At 37.7% G+C, this 14,869-nt stretch overlaps 1 protein-coding gene across 9 annotated transcripts in view; it reads right to left on the minus strand.

Moving 5' to 3' along the window:
* Positions 1–2,061: 2,061 nt before the first annotated feature.
* Positions 2,062–14,869, minus strand: part of LOC121299021 (unconventional myosin-Va-like) — a 61,126-nt gene continuing 48,318 nt past the window's right edge. For 2 of the 9 annotated variants that reach the window (XM_041226466.1, XM_041226462.1), the window contains 13 exons: positions 14,429–14,529; positions 11,332–11,412; positions 9,895–10,093; positions 8,369–8,443; positions 7,511–7,604; positions 7,164–7,313; positions 6,794–6,948; positions 6,299–6,388; positions 6,060–6,210; positions 5,260–5,542; positions 4,876–5,050; positions 4,435–4,515; positions 2,062–4,129 (listed from right to left, as the gene is read on the minus strand). In XM_041226466.1, the coding sequence (XP_041082400.1) occupies positions 3,977–4,129; positions 4,435–4,515; positions 4,876–5,050; positions 5,260–5,542; positions 6,060–6,210; positions 6,299–6,388; positions 6,794–6,948; positions 7,164–7,313; positions 7,511–7,604; positions 8,369–8,443; positions 9,895–10,093; positions 11,332–11,412; positions 14,429–14,529 (1,788 nt within the window). In that variant the 3' untranslated portion in view covers positions 2,062–3,976. Of the gene's footprint in view, positions 4,130–4,434; positions 4,516–4,875; positions 5,051–5,259; positions 5,543–6,059; positions 6,211–6,298; positions 6,389–6,793; positions 6,949–7,163; positions 7,314–7,510; positions 7,605–8,368; positions 8,444–9,894; positions 10,094–11,331; positions 11,413–13,007; positions 13,065–14,428; positions 14,530–14,869 lie in introns of all 9 variants that reach the window. The other 7 variants (XM_041226469.1, XM_041226464.1, XM_041226467.1 and 4 more) reach the window with 4 other exon arrangements.

Here is a 14,869-nt window from a genome sequence, read left to right on the forward strand (position 1 = left end):
TGTACAAATCAATTGCCAAGGCAAATAACTTAACATTGAATTAATTAACCAATGCCTGGTGTAACACAAAGAAAAAATAAAACACAGCTTAATTTGTACTTTTCATTCCTAAAATTGGGAAGCACAGCTCGATCATCAACATTAGCTTGTAGTGAACATGCTGTAGTGTTAAGAGTCACACATTCATCATCGTGTACTTGCTACATATGTCATTAAAACCTTTAAAATATAAATTATTTGAACACCTTAAGCATTTGTTGTAACATACATGAGCATGGTGTCAAAATAATACATGCAGTTTTAAAAACCAAAAATAAATACAAAAAACACATTTTACATGTACATATACTGTGCGATCCCAATCATGAAAGGGTTAATAAGGTGTTTTGGATATACAGTAGGTGTTATTATTCTCTTTGGCAGTTTCTGAATGCCTCTCGAATCAAGTTTTTCTAACAGACCTGTAGATACAAACAAACCTTATATTTATGGTGCTAGCAAACACGTCCATTGGAAGATGAAAACATACACTTTTTTTTCTGGGGCTAGAATGTGTTTACTATTAACTATTCAAATAAGCAGCAGCACATTTGAAACCCAAGCAAAATGTCAATTGTAGTGGTAACTGTGGAGCACAATTAAGCTCTCTTTATCTAGCTGAACTGATCTCTTGCAAAGTCCTGACATGATTCCAGCAATGAATAAATATATTGTGTCACTGTTTAAAACACACAAAAATTAAGCTGTACAGAAAACAGGCAAACACGTACAAAAGGACATAATGAAGAAATAAAAATACACAGCAAATATCCCATACAAATAGCCTTGCGATATGTTTTATAGGCAAATTGACATTTTAACATTTCTATGGTCCTGATTATGAAATCAACTTCTAACCCAAGAAGGTTTGTGTCTAACAGATCTCCTTCTCTTTCATTTCTGAAAGTAAAAAAAAAAAAAAAAAAAAAAAAAGAACACTGTTGCTGGTAGCACAGTGCCCAGAGGACTGTACTTTAGCTGTTTATTTAATGGATATGACAAAATTTGAGATTTCTGTAAAAACAGAAAGCAACACATAACTATCTCAAAGACGCAACCAAAAATTGTGTATCAGCTGCCAACTGCTGTACTCAACATGCTGTTATCAGGTAAGGCTTTATAAAGTGTAAACAAACCAATACTTTTATAAAAAATATGAACATTAATAAAAACAAAGTATTTAGGTAGAGAAGACTTTAAATACTTAATTTCATTTCTAGTATAGCTAGTATTTTCCAGTTCTGTGGATTGTATCAGAACAACATCAATCCATTCAGACAGTAGTTTCCAAACACAATATTTCATTACAAATATGTAGGGTTCCGTTGTGACAATACACGGTAGGAACAATTTACAATGTGCCTGTGCTGGTCCCAGTGACCTTGATATGTACCTCTAAGGGAACTGAGCAATAAAAAGGAAAGATGCATTTATCAGAACCTTTTTTTGAAGTCCAGTAGCCAATTTTGCTTGACAACGTTTCGAGCACTTTTTTTTTTATTATAGTCCCTGCAGCTCAAGTATAGACAGCGAGCAAATATTTGAATACAAGTGAGGCAACCAGGTTGCCCCTACACCCAGTCCCTAGAAAAAAAAATGTACAAAGCCTTGTATTGATCGTGCAAACACAGCTGACAATTAAGGTGCATCGTATAAATACAGTATGTTCCTGGAGTGCTTCAATGCTAATTACTGTGCACACGTGAATTGAACAAGGTTTTCAAAAGCGAAAATGTCTGCATCAGCTTGGGAGCAATCCATGGTACCAACACATTCTATAAAAAAAACGCCTTGCCAAATATTACAGGCATTCATGCAGTGAACAGTGACCCTGGAGACCAAGATCAAGAGAGTGGCTGGGCTGCTTTGTAAGCTGGCAGTCATCACTACTTTACTAGCTTTTGTCATTGTATCTCCAAAAAAAGGTCATAAGCAATGTCAACTTTTATTATTATTCTTATTATTATTAATTATTATTATTATTATTATTATTATTATTATTATTATTATTATTTTCCCACATAAATCCTCCCTTAATTGGGCACACAAATTATACCAGCAAAAAACTATTTAAAAAAAAAAAAAAAAAAAAGCTTGGGGGCAATTAGTCAGAGCAGCATTCACTGTGTAATTGAAACAACGCAGGCAGCATCATATCAGCTATGCTATAAAGTCAGGGTTATGCTTCTATTCTATTAAAGAAATGTTGTCTGTTACACCCTGCCTATTAACAATACCCTTAAATCAAACATGCTAGAAGCTGTTTCAGTTAAGGGCCAGTGTAACAGAACTCATGTCAATAATACTGAAATAAATAACTTAAATCTGTCCATACATTTTTAAAGACCTCCATTAAAAAAAGTAACCTTTGTCTTATACATGAGACATCCAGTGTGCTTGTGTGCTTAAATGAGGCTTACTACTATCCATGGTAAAGGCACCAAAGAAGTATCCCCTGGTCCTTTCATAGTTCAGCCTTAGATCACTGGTATAAGGCAAACCAATTTAATGATTTTAACAACAGTATTACAGTGTAGACTGTGCATTGTAACCCTATGCATTTACCCTTAACATTAAGGAGTGTGCAGTCATACTACAAATCTCAGCACATTATGATAAATAGCACTGGACAATCTATATTAATCTCTTTGAGCCTTTACCATGGAGAAAAAAAAAACAAAAAAACTTTGAAGTGTTACAGTGACACTCACATAAAATCAAGCTAATGTTTTAATTGTAAACAATATTCAAGAGAACTATGTCTTAATACTACACTGCAGTGCTACATTGTTCTAGCTATGCAAGTTACACAAGACACAGCAGCTATCTAGGCATTCTAAGTAAACCCACAATACTAACAAAGAAGCATCTATATTAAATAGTAGGCTAGGACCATCTGCATTTCTACATATCTTACCGACATAAATAAGAAAGCTATTGGACAATGTATTCTATGTATTAACAGTTTACTTTTCCAGTTAATAAACTGTTTAAAGCATAACCAGTCCCTGTTCTCCTCCTCCTCCTCTTTTATTTTTACCAGCTCCTCAACCAAAATCAAAAGATTAGATTTAAGTCTGCCTTAACATGCAAGAGAATTTACAATGTTCTTAAATGTTTTATGATTTGAACATGACTTTTTCTACATGTTCACGACTCAGATCTGTGCACACTGTGCTCTGTAACCCACATGCTTTAGTTGTCAGGTCTTGACCTGAATCATAATAATGTTTCTCTCGAGATCTATGTTGCAGGCAGTGTCTACAATGCCCGATCCAGTCAGGCAAAGTCATATTTTTAACTTCAACATTTCCAATTCCCAACAATGTGTAACTCCTTCCATGTGAAACAATTGTAAAGAAAACACAGGTTGATATAAAAAAACAAAAAAAAACAAAAAAAAAAACACGTCACCTAAAATGAAGAGGTGTTGGAAAACAAATGCAAGACATAAATTGGCTATTGTAAGAGTAGCTAACTGAACAGGTCAGCTTGTGATAGAGATGGAAGGCCACACTTCTCCCTGACAATGCTTTCTCTACTGCTTTCATTTAAAATAACTAATAGACTGTGATAGAGTGCATCACTTGGAGTGAGTGTTCAAATAACCATTGTAAAAACAAAAGCATAACCATAAAAGTATTTTTTCAGATACCGTGCATTACAATTTGTGCAGCCAGTCTCAGAAATTATGCCAAATACTCATTAAGGTGACATATCTGGCATATCTACTAAACTTGTTACATGCACTAGATTGAACTGGGCTTATTTTGTTATTGCCCTCAAATATAAATTTTGAAGTGCATGACTTCACAGCTTTGCGTGCTAAATCCAAAATAACAAATACTGAACTCTACGTGACTGGATTCAGGACTGTTCCTGCAACATATAAATAAACTTGCTGTCAACCAAAGCATGAGTTGAGCAGTCCCTTCCTTTAGACACGAGTGAGGAATAACAGGTTGAGGCTGCTGGGGATCTGAATGGTTTCCAGTGCAAGGGAAGAGGGGTTGAATGGGAATGTAACTGGATAGATGTTTTTGGTGTCCATTAGTAACTGGGGAGATTCCTTCCGGTCTCGTAAACGTATCTGCCGAGGAAGAGAGAGAAGTAATGATTTACTTTTCTAATCTGTGTTCCTGTCCACAATGGAATGTCTCAATCATCCTATTCCTAGATCTGTTTTAAATATACCTTTTTCTCTTGCAAATGTGTAACCTGGTGGCTAAATGTTACAACTGCATGTATTTTTTGCTTACAGTCTAATTTCTGTACCATGCCTCGGCTATGTTCCCAGGATTGAGCATTACCCATTGTCAAAGCATTAGAAAAGCATGAAAATTGAATTTAAAAAGGAATAAACAATTGAAAAAGCAGGTGAACTGATGATCTTACCTGTATGGTACGTATAAACGATACAGAAACCCTTTCTTCAAACTCATTTACTGGAGTGTACAGATTCAGCACTTTTACAATCTGTTGGAAAAAAGCCAGTTACATAAATGAAAAAACACAAATCATGCAACTAATATACAGTACTTCCCAGAAAGGATATAAATTTCACAATATAGGTATTGGCATTTGCCAATGCAAACACATGCAGCATATAAAATATTATTTTTTAAAACCAAAGAAGCATAAACAAAATTTTAAAACACATTTTCTATAACTAAACAATTAAAAGTCTTAGCCCTGCTATGTTATAACATTCCTTTCTCCTGCCTGGAAGCATTTATTTGAAACAGTAAATAAAATGTATTTACGTTTTCCAATGTCATGGCAAATATTTCTAAACTGAACTTCTGGCTTCCACTCAAAAAGTTTAAAAAGGTGTACCTGTGCTGTTGAAAGAGCATTGCACATTGAGCAGATCGCTTCCGCATCCTCATCCGTCTTCTTCTTCACCTGCAGCAGCTGAGCTGCCTGGATCAAAGGCTCCAGTGTCTCCTTAGCACCACTTGTCATTAGATTCTTGTCCCTTAGCCATTCCTCAAGCTGGCTCACATTGTACCTGAAAGGGAAAGCAATTGAAGTCCTTTATACATGTGTTCTTCCTACTGTCTGAAGCCAAATGGCTTATCTAGTCTTGGAAATTACCCAAACTATTTCAAACTAATGAAAGCCTACAGAATCCAAAATACCCCAATGTGAAACCCACAGCAGCTACCGTATGTTCTGCTCTGGTAGTAAAATGACAGTGGAAGTCAGACTGAAACCCACCTAATCTGCATTCCTTTGCTCCAGGAGCACATGTCCTTGCGTAGCAGCAAGTTGTTGAGGGTGACGGCCCCGATGATGTAGAACATCTGCTTGATGACCTGTTTGATAAGCTCCGGGTCTGTGCCGTGCTGGCACATGGTGGAGTGGAAGGAGTTAAGCTGACGCAGGATGGAGTCCAGCGTGTAGGTGCCTTCATCCGCAATACTGGAGGTCCTCTTACGCAAGCCAGTGGGCTTCACTCCCGACACACCCTGGATCGTCTCATGTTCCAGCATTCCCGAAACTGAAAACATACACAGAGATGACACACGTTTCGTTTGGGTACATAGACGTTGTATCTCATTCTAGCCCTCACTTTTAATCCATTACAATGTATGCCTGGCACATCAACGACAGAAGTAGACTTCATCCAAAAGAACTTAATCAAGTTGTAATTTAAAACACTGAAGAAGTGTCTTAAAGCACAGACTATAATTTATGAGAAGTTCAGCTACTAAAAAGTACATTTGATGATCAATCAGTTGAACAAAAAAATACTTTGATGACTTATGCAAAGTAGAATGTAATGTGGTTATACCCACGGAGACCTTAATCACCATCATCATTAATATGCTGGGAGTGTTTTGACCAATCATATTGCAGCATTTCTGTGCTTTACCCAGAGCACACAAAACAGTAATGTTATCAAACAATAAAGCATTCAAAAGACATTCCCTTCTCAAGACAAAAACAAGGAAATTTTCATGTGATCACACACTGTTGAATTCTTAATGACAGGTGTATATGTTATTAAATCTCACCTATCATTGGCTGAAGGATGTTCTCCATGACCTTCACGAGTTGCTGGTAAATCTGGATGGCCAAGTCGCTCAGGACCTGCCTGTACTCTGCCAGGTCAAAGTTAGAGAGGCAGTGTTCATTCTGTCGTGGGGTGTTGTGCTTCATAAAGGACTGTGGTAATCAGAGAACAGGTGTCAATTACAGTAGAACAGACTTAAACCATAGAGCAACTTCCATGAAATGCATGGAATGGGTTTACCTCTTCTCCACTGTATTGCTTCAAACAGTGCAGGAACCGGCAAGTGTTAGACAGCCAGAAAGAGACGGTTTCATAGTCATCGCCTCTTTTCTAGATAAAATAGGAGAATGAACAAATAAAGCAGCTTGAACACTTTCAGCACAAAGTAAATCACAAAGAAAACATACAGTTTCAGTTTCTTACATGGATAAAGTTCAGTATAAAATATCAAGGGGCACACCCAAGACCTAACCCTATTTACAGGCGTGCAGTGTTGAAGGCACCAATTCTATAGATCTCTATACCATGCTGTTTCAATGCCACACTGTTATGTATGGTCCCCATTATAAAAACATACAGGTACAGTATGGGTTCTTGATTCATATTCAATTTAAACTGCTTTTACCAAATTATTCTGACATGTAGCACTTTCCAGTTTACACAAAATCTTTCACCATTAGTGCATTGGAAGTATTGTACCTAGACTTGACTTGGTAATATTTAAAAAACACATACCTTTAAGATCTTCTTGATGCCATTAATAGTTGAGGTTAACAAAGTGCGCACTTTCTGGTCATCATTCACATAATCTGCATGCCTGAGACACATGAAGAGGATGTAGGCCGGTAAGCCAGGAATCAGGTTTACAGCCACACCCCGTGGTTTTAGCTCTGAAAATACATAAATAACAAAAGGCAAATACTGACAACAAGCTTAATGTCAAACATGATTTGCTCCGCTTTCTAATGTCTGCCACTTTCCGACTAAACCAATGGCCAGAAGAATTCGTGACTATGTCAGTAATGACCAGGGCTTTGACTGGTCTGGTCATCTGTATTAAAACGCCAATGTACTTTTTGCTTATTGAATGTCTATCTTCACTTGCCTAGGATGAGGTTTTTCACCAGTTTGGATTCATCCTCCTTCTTGTACTCTAGCATTCCCTGGAAATCTTTCTCCTTTCTGGGAATGTTGACAGGGTGGGTGGGCTCGTCGATGATCTGGCCTGGAGACACATTTTCCATCTGACCGCTTACTGTGGAGGAAACAGAGGACAACATAACACTGAGAAGCAAAACGCCAAGACTAGTCACTGTAGAACACGGGGTCCTCTTTAAATATTGTATATAGTACGTTACTCACCTCCCACAACAACCAGTACATCTAAAAACATCTTTAAAAAGGCACATCTTTCCAGCTTTTAGTTCAGGACCAATTCAACTATGTACGTACCTTCTAGCTCCCCAATCTTCTTTGCAAATACTTTCAGCTGCTTCTTTAGTTTGCGAACAGTCTTGTCCTGTTTTTCCAACTGTTCCATGAGATCCTAAGAGTAAGAAGGCAATATATTATTCTCAATTAAGAAACTGTATCCAGGGCAGATTTACTGGGGATTTTCAGCTGGGATCGGTGACAACACAACAGGAGGGGCATTAGTAACTCTATCGTAGCATAAAGACACCATTTTAGAAAGGATGGGGGTTGCCGTCTTGTTAAAAGTTTAAAAGCTTGATTCAGAACAGCTTTCAGCACACTAAAAATGGATGATGGAAACAAAGTGTATCAAAAATGGGTATTATAATATAAATAAGGTTTTCTAAAATAAATCCGTAGTGTTATGTTATAAAACTAGAGTCAGTCCCTGTTAAAAAAAAATAATAATAATTAAAAAAAAAATTAAAAAGACTGTCTAAACAGCATAGAGGTTCAATACTTGGTTTGAGAAGTTGCAACAAGGAAGACTTGCTTGTTTATCAAAATAAAACGGCAACTACATACTGTAAAATTCCAAAAGAAAATACATATAAGATATAATAGAAAGCTGACTGTGCTTCCATCACCCTGTGACGGTGTATTAGTAAAGCGCCGGGTGCTGAAATAATACGAGAAGTGAACAGACAGGACATCGTCGTTGGAAATGGGTTAAAGCTGTGGGGTGAAAAAAACAATCACAGTGTCTTTAGTTTCAAGGAGATTCTTTCAAGGAGTGCAGGCAGGCCGCTCTCCAGTTAGTGCATCCAGGTCAGGAAGAGAAGAGAAGAGAAGAGAAGAGGGACTGGGAGGACACACAGTCCAGTCAGATCTACATACAATGATCCGTTTGTAAAGCGAAATCCGGTAGAACTGATACTTCGTGGGGTCATCTGCATATAATTCCTCAAAGTACTGCAAAATAGGGGGGAGATGTCTGCTGTTGTATGTTCTATAGTAGGCATTGCAGCAGGTCTTGCTGCCAGGTTGTTGATTGTTTATTCTTTATCACCACCATCCAGGATTGTATATTGTTTTATTTTTTATTTTTTGTGTGTATGTGTTGTGTTTTTGTAATTGGTCTTCCCCATAGACTGCCCCCATACAGTATTACCTTGGTTAATTATTTTATTGATAAAGTTTTAAATCAATAAATAACTTAAACATTTATAAGCAGGCAACAAAACCAGGTCTCTAAATCAGGGGTCTCCAACCCTGGTCCTGGAGAACCACTGTGGCTCCTGGTTTGCATTTCAACCAATCTCTCAGTTACTTATTGAACAAATTATTGGCTTAAATCAGTCAAGATTAACAGGTGTTCCAGATATTTAGCCACTGATGATGCAGACATCTATAAACGCCAGTGGATAGGGGCTCTCCAGGACCAGGGTTGGAGACCCCTGCTCTAAATCAACAAACACATTTTGTAGCAAAAACACAACATGCATCTATCAATTTGATCTAAATAGCGTCAAATCTAAAACTATTCTAACTACTGTCATTGATTAAAAAGGTGCTTTGTGCAGCAAAGTATCTATTTTTAAGTTTGAGTTTAGACTTAAAGTATATGTTTCCCATTCAACAGGTATAGTTGCATTTCTCAAACAGAGTGCCCACATCAACATTAATGGAATTGATGGAAAGCAAAGATTAATGCTAATGCAAAATATCCCAAATCCTTCTTGACAATTAGTTAAAGTTAAGGCTTTTTGTTTATTAAGCTTGTGATATCTGTTGATGTTATGTGTGTGTAAAAAAGAAAAACTTCAATTAAGAGTATAGCATTTTAAGTTTATAACTAAGACAGATGGTTGCTTATTTAAGGAACAATTCACTTGTACGAAACAAAATCCATACTGTAGGAAAAATAAAGAAGAAATTAGTTTATAGAATAGATTTTTATTAAATGAAAATCAAGAAATAGCATTGGTTTTCTTTTTGCATTTTATTTATAAATAAAAAGACTATGAATATACATGTATACAGCTACAGCCAAAATATTTTGGGGATTGTGACAGAAATATACAACTACAAGAACATAATTTAGATATTTTATTTAACATCATGTAATCAAATAAACTACAAAATGAGAATGCAAAAGTCAACCGGAAGCCATAAGTAGCAGTACAGTATTTCATGTTAGATTTCAAAATGCCACTACAAAGCGGTATTTAACTCAATATGTTAACGTAACATTATTCAGCCAGTTTCATTCGACTTTATGAAGCAATATTTGTTAATCCTATAGGGTGATGCAAAACTTTTGGCCATAGCTGTGTATATTCATACTATGGTATATTGCTACTGCAGTGTTGCAGTCTCCCTCATGCTGGTGCTAGTGCCCATGGAAGGGCTGCTCTACCTACCAGGTTCTCGTTGGTAAGCCTGGTGATCTCGTGCTGCAGGCTGGCCTCGATGCGAGCCTCGGGGGGCAGCTGGAGGTTCTGAGCCAGGAGCTGCTGCTGCCTGTTGTTGTCCTCCTTGACGCTCTGCAGCTCCTCGCGCAGCACCTCCGTCTCATTCTCGTGGCTCTTCCTCAGAGTCTGGAGCTGGGACTCCAGCAGCCTGCACAGCAGCAGGGGCAGAGAAAGAGACACATTGAGAGCAGCATTCACAGCAAGTCTCCAGGGGGCGCACATCCACCAACAGCTACACAGCAAAGCCAGCGGCACATTTTAAAGCTAGCAATAAAAGAAAGCACAACTCTGAACCCTCCTTTGTGTTTGCCTGAATTAGTAATCCCCCCCCCCCCCCCCCCACACACCTTTATCTGTGATTTGCCACTTAGGCATGACAGGCCATCTCTCAAGATGAGTGACAGCCTAAAATCACCCAGTAATTACAATTATTGATGACTATTTTTCATGAGGTTCAAAAGGAGAAAGGGTTATTAAAACTCCATTGGTAAATGTTTCAGAATTTACAAAGAGAACCCACGCTACTGTCTATCAGAGTGCAGATGCTGTTAAAAGTCCTTTTGAGCACCCTCCCTTTGTAATCTGATGGATAAACAATAAACGCGATTAACATGATTCTTTTTCCTTAGCATAAAATGAGAAGTAATAACAGAAATGATGATTGTGAGTTACATCTGCTTTTTAGGAGAAAACACAATTGAGGGTTTAGAGGAATAAGGCTGAAACACCACTGTAAACTTTTTATTAAAACAAGTGAAGGTAAATTTGCTTTGCAATCACCACACAAAACATTTTTATAGCACTCCTCTACAGACTACACACTTTATACCTGTATTTATTATTTTAAATGTAACAGGTTTCAATAAACCTGAGCTGATTGACTTTGACTGATTGACTCTACATGCATATAAAATAGGCTCTGGTACAAATGGGGATTTTTTTTTTTTTGTTAGTGTATATTATTCAGTACAAAAGCTTAACACCTCTGGATATTTCTGAATTGGAAATACATGGTTACATGACAGAAAAATGGGAGGTGATAATGTAGAAACTTCAGTTATACTTAACAGAAGTTTAGATGTGTTATTGAAGATAATGTGGCATGATGCTTGAAATTGTGGATTGATATTGTGATACAGTTTCTAATTTGGAAATATAATGAAACAGCGACTATTGCCATGTTTTTTTTTCCATTAAAAAAAACAAAAAAACATCCAGTACAGAAGTATGCTCTATGCTGCAGCCGAGCTAGGTCCTGTACCCTCTTCCCGAGTTCAGCTGAAGCCTCTCTGGTGCAACGCACGGTTGCGCTGGAACAGTGCGAGGTTAGTAAGAGACACGCAGCAGACAGGGGGAAAAGCCCCATGCTTTAGAAATTAGGTTAACCTGTTGGTTTCCTTTAACCCTTCATAAACCAGCCAAAGCTCTCCATCCTCATTCAGCGCATGGTAGTCTTGGGGGGGTGATCTTCCAAGCAAACGAAAAAACAAAAAACAAAGCAAAATAAAAAAAACAGGGACACATGAAGGAGGTGAGGTGGTAGGGAGATGAGAAGGACAGAGATGACATGACTGCAGAAGGGGAAGCTTCTCTGTATTAAACCTTGTATCACAACCGTCCACTAAGAACAGCAAGAAGCTTTCCTCAAAGACGCTTTATTGTATCCAGTTAATATGCTTACTGCTCCGTGTTGTTTGCAACTGAACTTATAACTGCAAATAAAAACTGATGACAAAAATAAGGAAAAGTAAAAGGAACAGTAAGTTGATTGACAGAATACTGTTGCTTTTTTTTGTTGCTCATGCTAAAACACTTACAGTACATGCTGACCTTTATTCATGGTCTCCCCTGCTTTATATAAAGAGTTACCATTAAGGCACCCCCACCCCCTCCCCACCAATTACTTTTAATTAGTAAGTACAACTTTTAAACACAGCAGTGTACAACTTATGCAATATCTCCATCTCATATTACTAAATGACATACATTATTGCATAACCTGCCACTATAGCAAGATATTCAGTCCCTTACATTCTGTCTGTATGTAGGAGCCATAATTGAGAAAGCTCTGATAGGTGGTTTAGTGTCACATGGTAAAATTGAGGTCATCATGAATACTCTTGCTATACAAAGGACTGTTGAAAGCAACTGCTCAGCACAGTCCTCTTGCTGTGTTATCATGCTCCCTCACTCACACTGATGTAGTTCAGATACTCAGACCTTCCAAACCATGTCAAACCATGCCTCCATGCAATAGGGTACTGTCCCTGAATTTATTATCTTGCAAAATAGGGCCACAAAAAGCACAGGTTAAATGTACACAGGTCCTTATTCGTAACTGGTATTCAGAGCACTCCGGATAGATTAATAGCAGGTTATAGCATCTGTGTCTTCATTGTTATTTGTAGTGTTTTACAATACAGTACCTATACCCATGTCTACAGGTAGATCTATTGTCCGTCCGTCCCCCCACCCCCTTCAGAATCCCATTTGTTCTTACACCACAAAAGGGGGGTTAGAGCAGGGGTATCAAACTCCAAGGGTTTCAGGGTCTTCTGGTTTTCATTCCAACTTAAACTCTCAGTTACCATCATTGACCTAATTATTGTTCAATTGGACATACTTAATATTTTTCAAGGTCTTTTACAGTTGATGGTTTCCAAAATGCACTTGAATCAAGATACACTACACTGAAACATTTTAGAGGCACGGAAAAAGACTGTTAAATTTGTCCAATTAATCAAATAATTAGACTAATTAAGTAATTGGGAGCTCGGGTAGAACTAAAGCCAGAAGATACTGCGGCCCTACAGGAACTGAGTTTGACACCCCTGGGTTAGAGTCTCGTACACTGGTAAGGTTTAAAACATCCGAGCAGCCATTCCTGCAGTGCAGCCTCATTTACATTTCACTCAAGTCATACATGTATAAATGAACGACCTAGTCCTCAAAACAAGCCTGCGGTGAAAACAAAAGGCGGCAATGCACTTTCCTCTTTCCCTCATTTGAGAACGTCATGTTCATGCACGATGCACTGACACTGCTTTCTCTCAATATGTTACCTTATCCTACTCATGAGATCACTGACTGCAACAGGCTTAGAGGTGAACTTTGGCGATCTGGACGAAACAGAGAATAAGATACACAATATGTTTAATGGAACCCCCACACATTACTACACTGGAACACCCCACTTCCCAGGTGTAAGCGTATTGATTACTGTATCTTATGGTATCACAAAGCACCTGTAAAGAAACATTATAAAGATATGCTAACCTCATACTATTAGGATATTAGGGAATTAAAATATTGTAAGGCCTCTGAAAACATGAATGATTAAGCCTTGCAAGTCAATGATCCTTCTTCAGAGATTTCCTTAAAGTGGCCATCAAGACTCAAGCATGGCATTCTTTCTGATCCTGTATAACTGGTTGTAAGGGGTGTGGCTGTTTGGAAGCCCTGCCTCCTATATGTAATATTAATGAGCTGCTTTACACTACCAAACCACAAAAGATACCAGGAATCATAATCCTCATTCAAATGAGTTTAGCACCAAAGTAGCTGGGAAGACTGCTGATTTGTCAAATTGTAAATGAAAATCCTTTTAAATTAGGAGAATTAAAATGGCATTGCATGCTAAAATTGCTATAGTAGCATTACAAAAGGTGATTCACGATTTTTCTTTTCCCACGATGTGAGAATCAAATTAGATTTTACATCCTATGCTGGAGACTGATTGTTTAGTTAAAGCTTTGTTTTTGTACAAACTGTACAAAAATGTAGTTCGTTTACAGAATTATTGACTCTCTGTTGTCATGTGACCAACACAATTCTGTGGAAAAACACATATCATGGGACAAATAAGATTGGAGAATTACAGAAGAAATTGCTCATTAAACCTGAACGGTCTAACGGATATTGCTCGAGTTCTCAAATTAACACCTATTAATTCCAGATATGACTTGTGTAGATACAATTTCAAAAGAATCTGAAAGTAGTAAGGAGAGTTAAAAGGTTTGCATGTGACCATCAGATTGTGAGCTCTGCTTTTGAACTGCAAACAACATGACTGTCATTCTTGAAATGTTCCCCCTTACCAAGAATTACAAGCATCAGGGAAGAGATCATTAAATATGGAGGGGGTTAAGTAAGCATTTATAATTTGTAATTCTGTTTGTACACCCAACATTTTCATGCTCAGATTCGCTGTCATTCGTGTGTGCAGATGTCTGTGTTGTGATACTCTTCTACATAACGTAGCTTACCATCCAAGAAATATAATCTTAAATGAAGCTCTTTTTTAATATTAAACCCACGCACTATAGTCACTTTAGTACCATTCAATGGTATGTACACACAACGGCTCCAGGTCTTTGATAAATGAATGAATTCTGAAATAAACAGTCTCTCAACTAAAATAAGCACTAATGGCAAATAAAAACAGAAGGCCTTGCACTAACAATAAAACAAGCTGAAAGTGTACCTGTTGCTTTCTTTCAGGGCTAGATATGCTTGAGTTATTTCTCCAGCATCCCTCATCTTGTGCACGTCCTCCATGCAGGGCATGGCTTCAGTCATGGTTTGCTATGAGAGGAGACAGGAATGAGCACGCTGTCTTTTTCTAACCACATGCCAGTTCAATTCTGGTGTAACAAAGATTGAGAGTACAGAAGGGAAGTGTACAAAGGTTGCAATCTTTAATATCGCAAGAGAAATGGCTGCACCAAAGCAACGACAATTTAGCAAAACTGTTGTAAACATTAGTGGCAGAAAAAACAACCAATCATAGTGCAGCAGGGGTACAGCAAGAAGAGAGGTTGAAAGGACTGGGAATCATGTCATTTAAGTGCACAGCAGTTACATGCCCATGCGGCAATACTGGAATCTGACAGTATTGTGTAAAATAATCAAGAACAAACCATGT

Source organism: Polyodon spathula, chromosome 24, assembly GCF_017654505.1.
Source record: "Polyodon spathula isolate WHYD16114869_AA chromosome 24, ASM1765450v1, whole genome shotgun sequence".
In the NCBI taxonomy this organism is placed as follows: domain Eukaryota; kingdom Metazoa; phylum Chordata; class Actinopteri; order Acipenseriformes; family Polyodontidae; genus Polyodon; species Polyodon spathula.